This window comes from Caloenas nicobarica, chromosome 3 (assembly GCF_036013445.1).
Source record: "Caloenas nicobarica isolate bCalNic1 chromosome 3, bCalNic1.hap1, whole genome shotgun sequence".
Lineage (NCBI taxonomy): Eukaryota > Metazoa > Chordata > Aves > Columbiformes > Columbidae > Caloenas > Caloenas nicobarica.
Window position 1 is genome coordinate 23,513,165 of NC_088247.1, and position 20,073 is coordinate 23,533,237.

General features: G+C 36.1%; 1 protein-coding gene across 1 annotated transcript in view; it reads right to left on the reverse strand.

Annotated features, from left to right (window-relative positions):
• Positions 1 to 20,073, reverse strand: part of CSMD1 (CUB and Sushi multiple domains 1) — a 1,102,582-nt gene that overhangs the window by 135,459 nt on the left and 947,050 nt on the right. Inside the window, 2 exon segments of the mRNA XM_065633007.1 lie at positions 1,611 to 1,729; positions 12,825 to 12,929. Of these exon segments, the coding sequence (XP_065489079.1) occupies positions 1,611 to 1,729; positions 12,825 to 12,929 (224 nt within the window).

The window sequence follows — 20,073 nt, forward strand, 5'->3', positions numbered from 1 at the left end:
TAGGTTGGAACTGAATTACAATATATAAAAAATTACAGACAGTTTTCCTACAAATATTAAAAATAAGAATCTTTCTCAAAGAAGCAAAAAAGATTTGATTTTGTTTAAGCTAACAGCTCTTAAAATACTATTATATTTTCTGTTGTGTAACCAAGTTTATTACAGGCTGAATTCCAGACAGATTCTGCATTGAAATAGAATGTTCTGAGAGAAGGATCTGGAAGTTCTGGTGGACAACAGGTTGACCATGAGTCAGCCATGTGGCCTTGTGGCCAAAAAGGCCAACAGTATCCTGGGCTGCATTAGGAACAGTGTGCCCAGCAGGTCAAGGGAGGTTCTCCTCCCCCTCTACTCTACCCTGGTGAGGCCACATCTGGAGTATTGTGTCCAGTTCTGGGCTCCCCAGTTTAAGAAGGGCAAGGAATTACTGAAAATAGTCCAGCAGGGGGCTACAAAGATGATTAGGGGTCTGGAGCATCTTCCTTATGAGGAAGGGCTGAGAGAACTGAGTCTGTTCAGCCTGGAGAAGGCTGACAGGGGACCTTATTTATGCTTATAAATATCTGAAGGGTGTGTGTCAAGAGGATGGGACCAGGCTCTTTTCAGTGGTGCCCAGCGATAGGATGAGGGGCAACTGACTAGAGAGACTTTTCAAATGCAGGTGTTCCCACTGTAGTTTAGAGCTAAGATGTTCAGTGTGAATCCTGCCTGAATTTTAGGAGAACGGTAAGGAATACTGAGATCAAAGAATAAACCTATATATGTTGAGGGAGCACTAAACTACCCAATATCAGATAGGGAGCCAGGACTTTATTCCTCTCTGGAGCAGAAGTTTTGAGACTTTGCATTCTCTGATACAATGGTATGCTTTTATGTTGTCTGGAGTGAGACCTATTATCACCCAGAAGATTCTGAACTCAGGTTTTTTCAATGTATCGCACCAGTGGTAGAATATATGTAAATGAATTAGAGGAACTAATGAGGGAAGAAAAAAGCTTTCAGTCTTAGATTCACATAGCGCTGTGACATTTATAAACAGCAGTTCAATAACACGTCTACCATGGGAAACTAAACCAGTGTGAGAACAGTGAACATCCCCAATCTGTGAACTAATTTGTAATATTTCTTTTGTTGAACAATTTTTAAGTGTAGATTTAGCATGAATAAAATTAGCTTTAGAAACAAAATTCTACAATTTCTGAGCAGAATATGAAATCCCATTATGTAGTTCGACCATTGTGGTTAAATTTTGACCTAGAGGAACCACTTCCAAAAATGGAAAAACACAGTACAGTTTCAATAAGCATAGTTCTAAAATAATACTATAGATAAAACATTTAAACCATGTTATTTTCTTGTCTATTTTGATATTTTTTACTGCTCAATCATGTGTTAATCTAAATCTAGATTTGCGAGCCCAGATTTATTGAGGGCCAGACATGCTACATATTCATAGCTTTATAATGCAGGAGTACTCACATAGGCTCTACTTCGATCTCCTTTATGGACACACTACAGACTCTTCATTAAAATAGCTTTTGGGTGCATCTGTTGCCATTTTGTTACAATTATTACACAGTGCATAATTCAAAGAAAAAAGAAAGAAATACCTGTAATGTATATCCTGGCTCACACTGAAATGACAAAACATCATTCACCATGTATCTATCTCCTGATTTGATCCCATTGCTAGGAATTACTGGTTCTGGACAGGCAGCAAGGCCTACAGCTGAGGAAAGTAAACACAAAGATTGAAAAAACATAGATAAGTGGACAACAGCTCTTCATTGATATTCTCTGCTTTAATGAATTCTTTCCACAGCATTGGGTTTTTTAAGAGAACATTAGTTAAAAAAACTACTTCAACATTAAACTGAAAGTTTAAACAAAACACAGAAATTACAGAACTGCCCTGCAGAATACAGATGGCATGACTGAAACATAAAGATTATATACTGTGACTGTACCAACTACTATGTCATGTTGCTGTCACATACTATGCCATTTCACTGTCTTCAAACAGTATGGCAATTCTAATATATTAAACTCTTTTTTTTTTTTTTTTGTTCCTTATCCTTGTGAAGGAAATGGAGAGACAAAGAGGGAATACACTTTATGCATATTCTCTCTTTTCAAAAATAGATGAGCAGAACTACTGAGGTTGGGTGGCAGAGCCTTTTGGAACAGCAGCTAAAGGCCAAGGGTATTCCTTATGTTTGACAACTTAACTGACTATAAAGTTCAGACATCTGAAAGGTAGTAAGTACTCTTAAGCCAAAACCAAATCTTTCCATAGGTGGGACAGGATACTCTGTTCTTAAGTATTTTTAAGCCAGGTGTTAGCAAACAGAAGATTAGTTTTACAAAGACTCTCCATGATTAGTAATTTCTCAAATTTTTTCACCCAAATTTGGCAACCTGAAGTACTAGCTGCAGCTTTTTGCAATAGCATATCACTGTTCTTTTTTTTTTATTGTGTGCTTATCTAAGGAGTTTGTTAGTCAGTACAACAGAAAATTAAATATTGTCTCTGCTATCTAAGCTAAAATGCTCCAAATGAACGAGATTGTTGAGAAACTGATGAATAGATTCAATAATTCTGTGCTTTTAAGATTTTCTTTGCAAACAGAAGGACCAGCAGAATTAGTCTATAGGTTTATGGTCTGATGATATAATCTCATTCCCCTTATAAAATAAAAAAAAGAATTCCTCAGAGAAAAAATCAATTTTAAATAAATAATCTTAATCATGAATTAATTTATTAACTAGATAAAGTTACTACTGAAACATAAATACTATGTTTCATTAAAATATGATGTGTATAGGCTAGAACAGAATGGAAATTATTTTCACAATATGTGAGAACAGATCTTTAGAATTTATTAGCATAAAATTTTGTAAAAATCAGACAAAAATAATACTTTACTGAATATGATACTGTGTGTCCTTCATTTCTCTTGTATGTAAAAATAACTGACTAAATGCTACAACTCTCACTGTCTTCTTATGAAATCTAACCCCTTTGGTGACAGTAAGTGCAACTTGACAAAGTGTTTAGTACAGAAATGGCATTTGGCTTTACTCCAATATCTGACATTCTGGAGTCTGTTGTTCCAGATGGTTCATCATGAAACAATATCTGATATTATTCACTGAGACCCTAGTCTTTCTATGAAATACAATTTTATTTTGGATAATGCTGTTTGCACATTTTGACACTGTGTGGGAATAGCGCAAGAATTGCAAGGAGAAGAATTGTAAACACAGGTGACTGCAGTCGGGGTGTAGAAAAATGCATAAGTCACAAGTAGAACCTCTGTGTTTAGATAATAGGCCTGTGAAAAGAGTTGCAAAGGCACCTTATCATACATCCTTTAGATTCCTGCGGGCAAAGATCAGAGCAGTGTCATAAACTGTGCCTCCATGAATCCCTATATAGACACCAAAATGAGCAGGCTTGTTGATCTCCACCAAGGGCTGAATTCTGCAGCGCCTGCATCTCCGCTTGTGTGATCTCAGCCTGGGAGCTTAAGCACTGTTTCAAAGATACCCTGGTAGCGAGGTAACAAAAATAAATTTGCTCTTTGCATTGCATCTGTGGTCTCTGGTTGTTCCAGTGACCTGCCTGCATTGGCTCACAGATACAGGCAGGATTTAAACTTTATGCCCTAAACCTTTATGTATGTATCTACTTTTCATCACTCAAACATAAATACCTTACAAATCTTAAATATGAACATAAGACTTTTGTGTTTCCCACTTCACCCACTTCCAGTCGTTTTTTTGCAGCTCAGTGTTTAGTTGAAGTAAATGTATTTTTTCCTAATGAAGCACAAAAACATTTGAAATAACTTTTATATTTTCACGGGAAATTGTGATTGGCAAGCCATTTCTTTGTCTTTCCTGGAAACACAAGAACATTTCCTTTCTTTTCCAGGAAACATGTTCCATAATTCTGTACCTTTCTTCTATGTCCTATGCCCTTCATGCTTACTACATTTCACATTTTTTCAGGAATGAACAGTGATAGTGGCAAGCCTTTTTAATACTAAGTGACATTTATCAAGGTATAAAGTGTAGTCTTCATAACAACTGATGCAAGAATTATTAAACTAAATATTTCCTAGTTAGTGCATGAAGAATTATTTAATAGTTGCAAGCTACAGGATCTCTTTGAAGTAGTCTCTTTCTGTAATGAAATGTATATTTTGGGAAAATATCTAAACGTACTTTAAAGATTTTTAGCCATTTCTACAACAGTACTTACAAATTCTGGTGTTCTACCAATATCATCAACTTTAAAATGATCTTATGATGTCTGCTGGAGGACTAGGCAGAGAAGAACCTAATGAAGTTCAACAAGGGCAAGTGTAGGGTCCTGCACCTGGGCAGGAATAACCCCAGGCACCAGTACAGGTTGGGGGTTGACCTGCTAGAAAGCAGCATTGCAGAGAAGGATCTGGGAGTCCTGATGGACAACAGGTTGACCAAGCCAGCAATGTGCCCTTGTGGCCAAGAAGACCAATGGAATCCTGGGCTGCATTGGGAGGAGTGTGGCCAGCAGGTCGAGGGAGGTTCTCCTCCCCCTCTATTCTGCCCTGGCGAGGCCACATCTGGAGCACTGTGTCCAGTTCTGGGCTCTCCAGTTTAAGAAGGACAAGAAGTTACTGGTGAGAATCTAGCGGAGAGCTACAAAGATGATTAAGAGATGGGAGCTTCTTTCTTCTGAGGAAAGACTGAGAGTTGGGTCTGTTCAACCTGGAGAAGGCTGACAGGGGATCTTTTCAATGCTCATAAATATCTCAAGGGCAGATGCCAAGAGCATGGGACCAGACTCTTTTCCGTGGTGCGCAGTTATAGGATGAGGGGCAACTGACACAGACTGAAGCATAGGAGGTTCCATCTGAATATGAGGAGAAACTTCTTTACTTTGAGGGTGCCAGAGCACTGGAACATGCTGCCCAGAGAGTTTGTGCAGTCTCCTCTGGAGGCATTTAAAACTCACCTGGATGAATTTGTATGTGATTTGCTGTAGGTGAACCCGCTTTAGCAGGCAGGTTTAACTAGATGATCTCCAGAGGTCCCTAGCTGCTTATACTTTGTATAATACTTTGTATATACTACTTCTTTGGTCTGATGATATAACTTATAATATAGAATATTCTATATGACTATCACAAAACACTATGCAAAACCCATTCATATTTGACTTATTCGATAAACTTGACATTAAGTTGAATTCCCAAAAAAGCAAAGAGAAAGTTGGAAACAGAGTCAAATAGTATTGTGAATCCTTACCCTCATCATTCTAGCCATTACATAATACTAGCCTAGTTATATAAATAGTTTAGTTGGATATCTAGTTTAGTTAGGACCGGACCAAAATTCTAAAAAATGCTTGAGAGAAAGCAAACAAATTCTTCTACCTGAGGACAAACCAGAGAAATTAAATACTTAGGGACTCTGAAATACATTAAACTAGATTGTATGTGAACAGTCAGTAATACAGGGAAAATATGTTAAATGTCAAGTCCAAGCAATCAAAAAAAAGACAAAGATTGCTTAGTGCAAGCTCTTCAGTGCTCAGCTTCTGCTATGCAACGCAAGAGAGAACACATCAATGTCAAGAATTATAACCCTCTCCCTGACCTTCTTCCTCTCACTGCCTGCTAAATACTTCCTTGGCTCCGCTGTGGCGTAGGACAAATAAGCCTCACTTCTCTAATTATATACATGCCTACAATTACCTCAAATTCTGTCTAAACATCACTGCCATTGCTGGCAGAAAGAAAATCCTTGCTGGCATATCTGACAATGTGAATGCCCATTAGCGTCCATTTCAGAAATGTGCAAACTGAACAAAAGAAGAATTTCTTGATAGCTTGACCAAAACTCATCAGGCTTTCTTTTTTTACTTCTTCCCACCCTATGTGGCTAACTGAAACATATTGTTCTTTATCATATTATGAACATCAAACTGGAAAAATTTTTTCTTTCCGTTTTGGTGATGGTATATATCAAAATCCAAACCATCCCTTCCAAAACTGCATGCTTCGGACACCAGCCTAGTAAATGTATTTATCTCAATGAAGTACTGCCAGAAGAGTCAGATTCATGTTAACAGCTGGTAAGTTGTACAGACATACTGGTAGGATCAGGACCTGCTAAATTAAAAATGGCAATTTTATGATTCACGCCTGCTTTAATACAGGGAAAAAGAAAAGATTGCTGCACCGAAGACCTACATTAAAGATCAAATTGCATGAAAGATCTTAAGCTGGACCTACAAAAACCAATATGCTACTTAGAAGAATACATTTTCTTCTCTGCTAGTCTGATTTTTATCTTTGAATTTATTAAAGATCTTTATGATAGAGAGGTACTACAAAAGATAGTCATTGTTCTCTACCTCCCTTACCAGTGAATCCTTTATTTCAGCTCCTGAGAATCTTTAGCACTTGACAGCATGCAATAGAGAAGCTTCAAAAAGGGATACAGTAATTAAAAGTAAGCTTATGTTTTTCACATATTTTACATTATCTTGATATAGCAGTAAAACAAATGCTTAAAGAAAGAATTATGCTGAATTGTGCCATATATCCTAATTCAGGTAATAAGGGTAGATGGCACTGTTAAAACATTGCTTGCATAAACCAGGATTTTTACTGTAGTATTTTAATTCTAATCACTATATTTGGATATATTCACACATATATTCATAGGCATTTGTGACTTAAACCTACATGTCTATATTTATCATATATTCAGTTCTTACTAAAACAAACATGTCTTGAACTGAGAGGTTCAAGAAGCATGCTGTATGAGCAAACACTCATTATATCCAGACTATTTTTATTTGTGTCTTAAAGAAAATATTTGAATTACTACTGAATTAATAAATGAGATTTTAAGACGAAGCTTGAAACATCAGTGCCCATAAATGCCATTAAATTAAACAGGCAATTTTCTAAACCTTACTGCTTAGATAGTTGTTTCCTTTGTTCATTAAGATTAAAAGGAATTCAAATAGCAGAAATATTTATTCTTCTTACTGTTGTACATATTAGAAATGCAAAAAAGCACATTTTGATTGGATTTGCTGGTGGCTGTGAAAATAATTATGTTATTTATTCTACCACAGTCTGGGGGAAAAAAAAATATGCATATGAAGGATTAGTTTAAGTGATTAATTCCTCTCTTTCCTGCAGTTATCTGTTGCATACTTTTACTGCATTGTTTCTCATCATCTGTTACTGCAACCAGTTTAACACCTACAACCCATCTGAAATAATCAGAAACAATTCCACACAGTGGCTCTCAACAATACTTACAATTATGTCATGACCAGAATGAAATTTCTCTAAGGCCCTGACTACACTGACCAATTATTTAATTTAAGTGAGTTTATGTGTCTGACTTAAAAACAAAACAAAAAACACCACAAAAGAAACAAAGGAAAAACCCCTTTCTAAGTAATCAATTTAACCATAGCACATAAATTGAGTATGACCACTCAACTTGGACAACCAACTCATACATGCATTCTTGATGCCTAACAGAGAAATATCCTAAAGTAAATGATGAAATTATATTATTCACCAGAAGACCTTGTGGTTTTGAAGGCTACAAGGGAAACGTGTGCTGCCTAGGTTAGACACGAGCTCAGGTTTGCAGAAGCAGAATGCCCAGATCCTTCCCATGAAAATAAAGACAGACATAGAAATAACCAACGGAGAGGGCAAGACAAAGACACATTGCTAAAAAGAAGACAAAGTTTCAAGAAATAAAATAATACTTATTCAGTTATTTAAATTATGTTGAAGTATTTAGGAATAAAATAAGCTGGCATCAGTGGCTGAAGCTTTCGTAAAGTATTTATGAAGTTCTATAAAGTTACTTTAAACCAGCAATATACAGTGTGGAATATAAGTGATCAAATGACAGCAAACTAAATATATTTACTGAAATAAAGCTTTCCCTAACACACTGATCAAAAACCATGCTTCTAACATTTACACCGGTGAAACTATCATGTGTAAACTCTCATCCATTTATTCTAGAATACTAAGGGGATGTACAATGTCTATTCTAAAAAAAAATAACTTTTATTCTGGATAAATAATTTAGTAGTGATTTAGGGACACTCTTCTCTGTTGCTCCTTGGAATTTCTTCTGTGATGAAGGTATTGTTCCTAAGTGATCCTCATTTCCTAATGTCTTTATGAAGAATTCTTTGATATAATGGCATCAGGGGTCTGCAGGATTCAGGATGGCTAGTTTAGAGAAGTTTTACCTACTACTCTCATTTGAAATGTATACAAAATATAAGGCTGGATGAAACACTATTAGGTCGACTTTTTCTCTTCTACCCCTGCTGTAGCCTGATGATGCAAGATCCGAAGTTATTTGGACTTGAAGTAATCACTAGCTTCTTATTGTGAAATGGCATTTTTCTGGGAATACAGTCTTCACTGCAGTGCCTAAATGTCTTCTAGTGAGAAAAATGTTCTCTAGTGAGAGAACAAATTATATCAAAGCATAAGGCCAACACTTCACTGTTCCAGGATTAACACTCTTCCCTAGTAGGCAATTCCATAGGAAGGGTTTTAGTGGCTTTACTTCTAATAATTTACGATTCTTGTGAATCAAGGAACAGTGAATACACAGCAACTTTTATGGCACTTCCTGTTCATGCAATATTTTTTTATCAAAAGATTTAAAACAAAGCTCATTTACTTAAATAATTTTCTTGAAATGTTTTAGAAATAAACTCTAAGCCTGGTTCCCAAATTGAAAGAAAGAAACAAACAGAGAAACAACCCCCCCCCAAACCAAACAACAACAGCAAGAAAACCCAAACAAACAAACAAACAAAAACCACAAAAAATCCCAAGATGCAATAGAATGTGAAATGTAGAAAGAGGATTTGCAATTTTTGTGCCTTATGAAAAGCATTACAGCTTTCTGAATTTAAAAGGCGGAAAGCTTTTTCTCTTTCCAACATGCTGATATCTAAAACCATATTACAGGATCCAGTGTCCTCTGATGCATATATATAATTTCAATTAATGCTAACTGGAAACTGTATACATATAGCAGGACAAAAGAACTCTAAGACTGTGCACCATGAGGAATGTAGGTAGATATGAAGTTCAGTATTTTGGTTTATTATTCCAGAGAATAAAATCAAGTCATGTTCTCTTTGGATTTCCCTGAAATGCAATGAAAAATCAGACCAACTATGAATTTTTATTGTTAGTTTTGACTGACAGCAATTGATTGCTCAAGAAAACAACGTAATAAACAAAGCCATTCCCCTCCATGAAAGAGCAGGAACTATATAAATTGCATTTGGATTCATAAAAGTGTTATTCAAATATTAAAATAGCTATAAATTAAATACTTCCAATAAAAAATATTATTAAATTTTAATCAGAGTCATAGAAGACCCAACAAATTTCTATAGCAAAATACTCGAAAGAAGAATAAAATGACCTAGATGAAAATAAAATAAAAAGTCTGCCCAGCAATTTTAGTTCTCTGAGGACCAGCTGAATTTTTTTTCAAGTCTTATTTTCTGTGAAACTACTATCTATCCATAGGTAAAACACCATTAAATAATTAATCCTCTGCATCTACATTGCTGAAGTGCTATTCTGGAGATTTTTAAAATACATAAGACAATATTAATTCTGGTTTGTTTGCATGATTGTATTACTGTCATTAATTCTTATTTATTTTATTTCACGGAAAGGGACAGTTTTTCAGCTCATATAAACAGGCATAAGTCTTTTTTTTAAAAAAATAAAACTATACTGTTACTAGCTCTTACTTATCAACAATATTTCCCCAAAATTTTTTGCTCTCTCTTCCTCTCTCTAATCTAGTGTGTCCCCTCAGCTTGCTTTCTGATCAGGAAATGAAAGATATGTCACATAAATCTTTCTGGAAATCTGTAATTCATCTTTGAAATACTATTTTTTTCAATACGTCACTGAATTTCCTTTTATTGTGACTACATAAAACAAAAGAGCAGAGCTACAATAAAGAGAAGAATCGATGAATGGAGAAGGAGACCTTTCTTACTGCAGGGTCTGGAATCTATTGCTTTTGCTCTGTCTTCAATGAAGACAAACTGAAAGAAGACAACAGAGTGGATTGCTGCCCTGTCCTCACAATAGTGGTGTATTCTTTATACATCTGATTTTAGTGCTATACTATTTTCTACAAAATGTTTAAATATAAGCTGAATTGGAACGATTAACCGTTTTTCCTGCTAATTAGAATGCTGATACAAATCCTGCTATAGCTGCTTAGTAGAGAGACTTAAAAGTAGATATTGTAGTAAAATAGCCTTTAAAGTAGATATTGATTACTGCCACTATGACTACTCACACTTTTAAATTTCTGCAAGATGATATAATCGAACTAAGGCTTCTTATACTATAGCTGAACGTTATAGTTGCAAAGTGTTTTATTTAGAAAGACTATGAATCTAGTCCTCCTTTTCCCTTCCTTTTATCAGAAGTACTTGACATCCTAAACATAGCATTTAATGTTGAGTGTTTTTTTCCCAGACACTAAACATTTTTTTGTGTTTGCTTAATTAAGAAAACCTCTCAACAAAAGGACATTTTTATTTCAAATTTTAGATTGACTTCTGATCCAAAGCTATTTATTCTTCCAATGCTACTTCAAACAGTAGGTGACTGAATGATCACAAGCTTCAGAATCCATAATGAAGCACTAGCAATATCTGCATCTTGTTACACGTAAAAGTATTTCCTTCTCTGCTTCTTTCTTGATCTAAAAAGGTGACTGTTCAATATAAAACAGTAAACTCTTGCTGTGGGTATTTGTTCAGTTTCTGTATTCAGAGACACACACACAGAGGTACTGTCCTCCTGCTAGCCTTGCAGGGACCATATAGCCGCAGAGGAAAGGAAATTATTCTTCCCTGCCAGACTATCACCAGAATAGTTAATTAAGCTCTGAATGCTGAATGTTGCTACCTTGACCTGTACCGAGTTGTACTTCTGAAAAACCCTGGCATTGAAATATTTCAACCACTGGAGTCAATATGTGCTTTAAGAGAGCACAGTTGTGAGATGGCAACTAGGAGACAAACAAAAGTATAAATCCAAGAGACCTTGCATGATCCCAAACACTTTTAACTTGTTAAACAGAACACATTTCTTTCAGAACTCACAGGCATGATAAAACTGATACAGTAAAAGATAAAAATTGAACTTCAAAATTTTGTGTAGTAACATCCTACAATAAATTTGTACTTCTTTACACTTCATGTGAAACGCTGTAGGTTAAGGGAAAAGGCTTCAGGAGAAACACAGACTGATCAACTGGGGAGAAGGGTTCCCCAGAGAAAAGAAAAAAAAAAAAGGAACTTCATCAAAATAGTAGATTTTAAAAAAAAATCCTGTATATGTAATAGTCATGTTCTCATTCTACATCACCATTAGAATACATGTATTCAAAGAAACTATGACATGCTTATATATCAATGCTTGAAATAAACAGAAAACTAAATTACAATATAAGACTATCTTGTGGATTATGCTTACTTTAAAATATTTGTTATGATCTGAAAATCAGGGCTTTCAAAATCTGTACATATATATATTATACAATTCTTAATTTCAGTCCTAAATAGAACTTATTAAGATCATTTGTGTGTTTATTTACTTACACAGACTCCTTAAAAACTAATATCAATATTAGCATTTTTAGACATTAATATTGGAATGCATGTAATACAAACCGAACTTGATTTTCAAGAAAATTCTTGAATGACCTTTATGAGAAAATAGAGCATGTTCACATTCAAAAATTAAAGACGATTTACTCTGCGACATTCATCAAAGCATTCATCAGACTGTTAGCTCATTATCACATTATTTTTTTAAAGACTGGAATATTCTTAGCAATAACTATTAAAAGTAATACTATGCAAGCACATGTGCTGAATTTCTTATATTCTGTAGTATTTAAAGTTTTTGAGAGAGTTAATAATACAAACATGCATGTTTGAATTAAATATGATTATGTGAGGTAATCCATTGATGTTCATAACATGAAACATTTGTATTGTAGAACTAAGCTGCTCACAAAACATACAAAAAGTTGACACATAGCAAAATTTGCCATTAGCTTTCTTAGGTTATTCTGCTAATACCACCAGTGATTTACCAAGATAATGGTAGTGTTTTCTTGTAGCTCTGGAATGATAATTTTTGTTGTTGTTGTTGATTGGTTGTTGGTTTTTTTTGGTGTTTTGGTTTTTGGGGGTTTTTTTTTGTTTGTTTGTTTTTTTTTTTCCAATTACAGCAATCTCTTGAGGGAAAAGAATTTGAAGGAAAGAACACTGAGAAATAAATATATACATTTATAAATAGGGGGGGAAAAGTGGGGTTTTGTTCTGGTTTTATCTATTTCCAAGCAGTGAAACTAACTCTTACTTTTTTGTTACCTCAATTTCAGAACTGAGCTGAAAAAAAGGTTGAAAAAAACCCAAAGCATAATTAAATTCCACATTTAAAAAATATTGTTCTGAATTGCCAGGTTGATTAGTTATATACTGCTAATTTGTGAAAGTTAGTTTTCAGCAATTTGAAATGTTTGTTTATTTAAAATTTCAATTTCATAGATATCACTTATATCAAGTTCTTGCCAAGTTGACAAGTAGACTTTGGTAGTCAAGGTGAAAAAAAAAAAAAAAAAAAAATATATATATATATAAACCCTCTCTTTCCCTTTCCTTATGTTTGCGTTTTCCTGAGAATGTTTCGAAAAGTAAGAAGTCTTACTTTTGTATTCCAGGTGAAAACCAGCTGCTGCCACACTAATGTCAGAGTGAAAATGCAGGTAAAGTTGATTGGAGGTGCTATTCAACAATGCCGGTACAGTTGTACCTGGAAAAATAAAAGTTATGGAATAAACTATAGCATGTTGCTATATTAGGATTTATATTGAAAAGACATAAGCAAGACTGAATTAGACAGGTTCATTTTCTTCTCATAATGTGCATGGAAATCTCAAACATTCTGCTATGGTTTGCCTTGTTTTCTCCCGAAGCTGCAAGAAAAATTTTATTAGAAGTCATGATACCAAGAGGCTATATAAGTACAATCAAACAAGATCCCATCATGTTCAGATGAAACTATTGACTTGGATAGAAAAAAAGAGGTGCAAATAAAAAAAAAATATATATATATAAGGATTTGATTATGAGATCAAGCTCAACTGCCAGTTGACCTTTTTCTACTTGTATAAAAAACTTGCAGTACAGAAAAGAACAGCCCAGATTTTTTCTCTGTGTCCACTCCACACCTTCTTCCCACAATATTTTAACCACTTATCCTAATTCTGAGTGTATGACAGGGAATGAAGAAGCAGGTGCAACGCATTAAAAAAAAAAAAAAAAGAGGCTTTATCTAATTCAAATAACTACAACAAAACTGTGTGCCACGGACTTCAGTGTGTGCTATACCACAAGCTTATCGCTAACCCGGACACATTATTTGCCCCTAGTATTGCTAAGTCTGACACAACATTTTCTTTGTCACCGCATAACTACTATGTAACTCACATTCTATAGTCTAAAGCTGGAACAACTACTGAGGCTAAAAATTACATAATTTTTTTATTATCCTCCAAGACAGTATCAAGTAGCTAATGAACTTCAATGGTGGTTGCATAACAGAATTCTTCATTTCCTGTGTGGTATTTACTGTTTCTGTTGTAACTATGAGCAGCCTAGGTATAAGCTTGAAACTCGGGCTTAAAAAGTAAAGCTGGAAAGAATTATCTTTGTAACTTTACAGCCTAAACTAGGAAATGGTAAATACTTTTTAAATTTAAAAGTGTATTAAGCAAAATCTAGATATAAATGGTGAGAAGCTAAAAGTTGGCCTTTAAGGAAGGTCTTATTGTCTGAACATGGAAGCTTCAAGTATGGAAATTCACAGACAGTACAGGGCATTCACATCACACAATACTTACCACGGAATACAGAAAGCAGTGAAACATCTTCCTGGACAGAGGATTTTTCACGGTATCCATATGGAATTTGAAATACATTTAAGGATGTTTAAGGTGTTTGTTCTGTAAGAATGAGGATGTTGACTCAGAATGATTATACTCTCCATTGAACAAAATTGCTCTTCTGGCAGTTCCCTTTTTTTGTTGGATCTGCTGACATTTAACACTAACATTTTGCTTCCTTAGAGAGTGATATTCTAGAAGATGAGAAATTATATTCTATTGTACTGTGAAAAATAAATGAGGCTAGAGTTTTTAACTCTCATAATTGCCACATTCAATAGCATAGTTCAGACTGGCCGCCTGTCACAAGCTGTCCAGAGATCAATACTGGTTCCCACAGTGTTTCAACATCTTCATTATTGATCTGGATGAGGGGATTGAAAGCACCTTCACCAAGCTTGCCCATAACACTAAACTGAGTGGTGAGGTTGACATGTCTGCCATCTCACAGAGAGACCTGGACAGGCTGAAAGACTGAGCTAGGAAGAACAGCATGAAGTTTAACAAAGACAAGTGCAAAGTCCTGCACTTGGGTCAGAATAGCCAAAAAGAGCAGTACAGTCTAGGATCTGTGCGGCTGCAGAGCAGCCTTGCTGAAAGGGACTTGAGACTCAGGTTGGACAACAAGCTGAATATGAGTCAACAGGGAACCACTGCAGCAATGGGGGAAAGTAGGTTCCTGGGATGAACCCAGAGGGGCATTACTAGCAGAAACAGAGACATGATAATCCCACTCTACTCAGTGATTGTCAGGCCACAACTGGAGTACTGTATCCAGTCCTGGTCTCCACAATTCAAGAAAGACATGGACACATGGGAAAGGGCCCAAAGGAGGGCCATGAAGATGATCAAAGGGCTGGAGAACCTGCCCTACTAGGAGAGGCTGAAGGAGTTAGGTGTCTTCTCCCTAGAGAAGACTTAGAGGAGGACCTATCACAGTATTCCAGTACTTAAAGCACAGTTACGAAGAGGATGGAGACTCTCTCTTCACAGGGAGCCACATGGAGAAGACAAATATCAACAGATCCAAGTTGAACAGGGACAGGTTTCATCTTGACCTTAGAAATAAATTTTTTACAGTGAGAACAATCAGTCACTGGAACAACCTCCCCAGGGAAATGGTACAGTCCCTGTCACTGGAGGTTTTCAAGATGCAATTGGACAAAGTGATGGATGACCTCATCTAGGCTCCCTTTCCCACAGAAGTTTGGACTAGATGATCTTTTGAGGACCCTTCTAACCTGAGCTGTTCTATGTTTCTATGATCTAACTGAAATTTTATTGATCACCTGCCAACAACTGCTTCTTCTGGGATTTGGGATATGAAGCATGGAAGATACATTTTAGTGTGGCAACCAGATGTAGTGTCCACAGTGTATTAGATGTCTTGGACTTTATCATCAATAGAGAGAAACAGTACTTAAAGGGCAGGAGTAGATTTCATGAGTAATAGCTTAGGTGTAGATATTTCCATGGTAGATATCTAACACTCCTATAGACGGATACCATGCTGGGATACTGGACTCTGACTTCTTAACCTCTTGAGAATCTGCAATCTGGAAAACAGGGAACTCTCCTAGGAGGCGGTAAGTGTGTGTTTGCCTCCCTAAAGGCTTGCCAGGGAATGAGAACAAGTTTTCTGCTTAAATTAATGTCTAATTATGTTGTTATGTTGTTATGGAAAATTATGCCCACTATCCCTTTCAAGCATTATCAATGACAATCAAGAGAAATTTATCCCATTCTAGAGACGAACACTACACTGCATGTATGAAAGGCTGTCTGGCATCTCAGAAATTTCTAGACCAAGAATGGAGTTTAATAGTCATTTTAGGCATTTCTTGGGTTAGCACAAACATAGAGCATGGATCGCATTCTTACCTATTTTCTTTCTAAAGGTAACTATCATCCTAAGAGTAGGTTCTCCAGATGTCAGCCTCAATGACTACTGTGTATGTGTTCTCTCTCTGTATATGTCTATACACATATATATGCATACATAAGTACATATACATATTGAAAAGAATGTCAGGTGTTATTTGCATTTCCAAGTTTAGATGGAAATGTAGCTATATTTAGTCTTACTTTTTTCCAGTTTGAATATACCATAGTCAAGTGAAGTACCAGTCCCAAACTAGCAATTCTAAGATAGTGTTGCTTTTTTTGCTTGTTTCCTCTTTTTTCTTCATTTCTGTGTATTAAGAAAAATGACCTCTCACTTATGTTCAGACAATACTCTCAGGAAAAAGCAACATGTTTGTCAATAATATCCTCTCACTCAGCTACTATGCCTATAACCTTCACTAAAGAGCCCAGGACAGACTCCACTTTGGCTTAAAGATGAAAGACTTTCTGCCCTTTTATTCAAGGGATTTCCACTCTGTCATAATTCCGTTCTATGACACAATTGGCAGCCCAACATATTTACAAATACTCATGAGATACCTGACAGTTATCCAAGTTTTAGAAGTCTTGCATTTTTGTCTTAACGGACAGGCTTCATGTAGGAACTGCTGTCACTGAGCTGTAAGAACAGAGTATCTCTAAATTCAGTTGACAGTGATGTAGCCTCATAATTAATGCACGCTTTAGAAGAGAATAATATTATTGGCAGGAAGATATCCATATTGGATTGAGGAGGTGGAAAATATGAGACTTCAAGTGTTAAGGACAAGCATGGAAGATCAGACACTTGGTAGACTTAATGTATATAACCTGATAATTACTTAATGAAACTTTTTTTTTTAACATCGTGGTTTTAAATAAATCCATCTCCATTTGGAAAGCAGGATGGGTATTGAAAAACAGGTAACTTCTTACTTTTCCAAATGAAAAATAAAATATAGTTCCTTTGCAGGAGAAAAATCAATCCCAGTTATGGCTTTTTAATTTTTTTTTTCTTTCTGAATATAGCAATTAAAATTCTACCTTGTTTGTAAAAACTGTGACCTTCACAACTGAGAGAATTAAGAGTCGATCTGTGCAGCCAGTCCCCTAATTTTATTAAAATATTCCAGGTATAACTTTATTGTGTAAACTTGGAAACATATCTACTTAACACAAAATTAATCAGAAATAATATGAAAAGAATTAACTCTGTCTCTCATTAATGATCCTGTTTCATTCAAGCATTTGGTAAGACAACTAAGCTTCATTCATTAATCAAAAAGCTGCTATAGCTACATATATTCTTGAAGTGGTACAACAACTGTTGTAAAGTATTTGAGACATTATTTTGATGGTGGTCTTTTAAAGGCAAAGCTATTTTTATTTCCTCATGAGCCATGAGCACTACTTTGATGAACAATGAATATTGAAGGCAAAAATAACTCGTAGTTTTCCAGTTACCCTGAATGTCTCTTGCCATTGCCTAGTGTCATGTGGAAAACCTGGTCTGAGAAATAATCAGTTTGCCCAGAAAAAGGCATCACCTGTCAGTATTAGGCACATGAAACTAACCAGTTCACTATCCCATTGCATGCCACAAGAGCCCTCTTGACATTTAACACATCAGTCCTATCCACAGCAGCTTCTTTCAAAGATGGCCATACAAAAATTCATGTATTCTGCCACCAAGAAGAAAGCAGCACAAGAAATCTTTGTCTGTTAATATATGGTCTCAGGATTTTTATTATAGTTTTGTTTATGAAGCCCCTATTACTTTCTCCTAAAATAGCATCCTCATATCACAAGTATAACTATAGCATCAAAAGAAGAAAAATGCCCTAATATTTCTGCCATTCACTGACAAAAGATGACCCACAGGACTAAACCAAAAAGGACAATATGTAAGGGCCCAGACTGCTCTAGAAGACAGCCCTTGCTGGCCCTGCCCATCCCCTGGGGCTTGCCCCCACCCTGCCCATTGCCCAGGACCCCATTTCAGCCCCTGAGGCCATCAGCTCCTGCCCTAGTTATGCTGCAGCAGGATCAGTCTCCAGCTCCCATAGCCCTGCCCTGCCCTGTTGCTGGCGCCACCAAGTTTAGTAAATTCTTAATAATTAGTTGTACATCTGTGAGTCTTGAATGATAATTTAAAAGACATATGGATTCACAGAGAGCGAATCAGAAGAAAATGATATTACAGAAGATTAAGAAAGATTAAGAGTCCAGCGCAGGGCAACAAAGATGATTAAGGGAGTGGAGCATCTCCCTTAAGAGGAAAGGCTGAGGGAGCTGGGTCTCTTTAGCTTGGAGAAGAGGAGACTGAGGGGTGACCTCATCAATGTTTATAAATATATAAAGGGTGGGTGTCACGAGGATGGAGCCAGGCTCTTCTCGGTGACAACCAATGGTAGGACAAGGGGTAATGGGTTCAAGCTGGAACACAAGAGGTTCCACTTAAATTTGAGAAGAAACTTCTTCTCAGTGAGGGTGACGGAACACTGGAACAGGCTGCCCAGGGAGGTCGTGGAGTCTTCTTCTCTGGAGATATTCAAAACCCACCTGGACGCCTTCTTGTGTAACCTCACCTGGGTGTTCCTGCTCCGGCAGGGGGATTGGACTAGATGATCTTTCGAGGTCCCTTCCAATCCCTACCATTCTGTGATTCTGTGTGATTCTGTGAAATGATACCTGCTGAATTTTACCACTTATGAAATTATGCCTGGAATTCAGTTTCAACATCACATTATTGGTTCAGTTTTGAGAACTGCAGATTTCATGTCATGTTTGATTAGCCCTTTCCCATACACAAAATAATTCTTCATTTTAAGTCTGACGTTCATTATAAGAAAGAGATAAATTTACAATAGCTTTGTCCTACTCTATCTCCAATGAAATATTTCCAACACAAAAAACCATCTTTTTCAGTTTCCCTGGAAATTAGGAAGGGTTTTAAGCTAAAGCAAGGTGACTCACTTTTAGTATAGAATAAAAACGTGGTTTGAGTCTTGAGTATTTTGAAGTGGAGAATTGTTAAGTGGATCATTTCATCAGTTCTTTATCCAATGAGTCCAATATCTTTGTCACATATTGTACTTGTCAAAAACTGATTACATTTCATAATTTCTTTCTTCCTTATTGCCAAGTTAATATACAGCATAGTTCCTAGCCTTTAATACAAAATTGTTATAACCTTTTGTACTGGTTCTGGCTGACATAGAGTTACGTTTCTTCACAGTAGCTGACATGATGCCATGTTGCAGATTTGTGACCAAACAAGTGTTGATAATACAGGGGTGTTTTAGTTATTGCTGAGCAGTGCTTACATAGAGTCAAGGCCTTTTCCGCTTCTCACACCACCCCACCAGTGAGTAGGCTGGGAGTGCACAAGAAGCTGGAAGGGGACAGCTGACCCCAACTGACCAAAGTGATATCCTACACCATATGATATGCTCTGCACTAAAAGGTGGAGGACAAAAAAGAAAGGGGAGGTTGTTGGCAGTTCTGGCATTTTCTCTTTCCAAGCAACTGTTAGGCATGATGGAGGCCTGCTGTCTTGGAGATGGCTGAACACCTGCCTGCCGATGGGAAGCAATTAATTAATTCCTTATTTTTCTTTGTTTGCATGTGCAGCTTTTGCTTTACCTTTTATATTTGAGCCCACAAGCTATCTCATTTTTACCTTTCTGATTCTCTCCCTCATCCCACTGCATGGGAGTGAGCAAGCAGGTGGGTAGGGCTGAACTGCCTACTAGGTTTAAACCACAACATATTTTAATATGCAGATTTGCAGGTGTAACTTCAAATTATTTAATTGATATTTGAATAAATAATATGGGGTTAATTTTTGCAGTTGATAGTTCATTTCCTTACATAATCCAATACAGATCAAATCAGGCGTGTGATAGAGTTCATGAGTCTGGGATATTATTCATATTTAATCTTATATCAGATAACTCTGTTTTGTTTATAGAACATATTCTGTCTATAAAAATTGTCTTATAGAAAAGGAATAAAACTATAAATGCCTGATGTACATGTGAAGAAACAAATTACATGGTTTGTTATGTCCCAGCTGTAGTATTTTTTTTCTTTTTCTGAGGTCTGATTAGTTTGGATGAACACTGA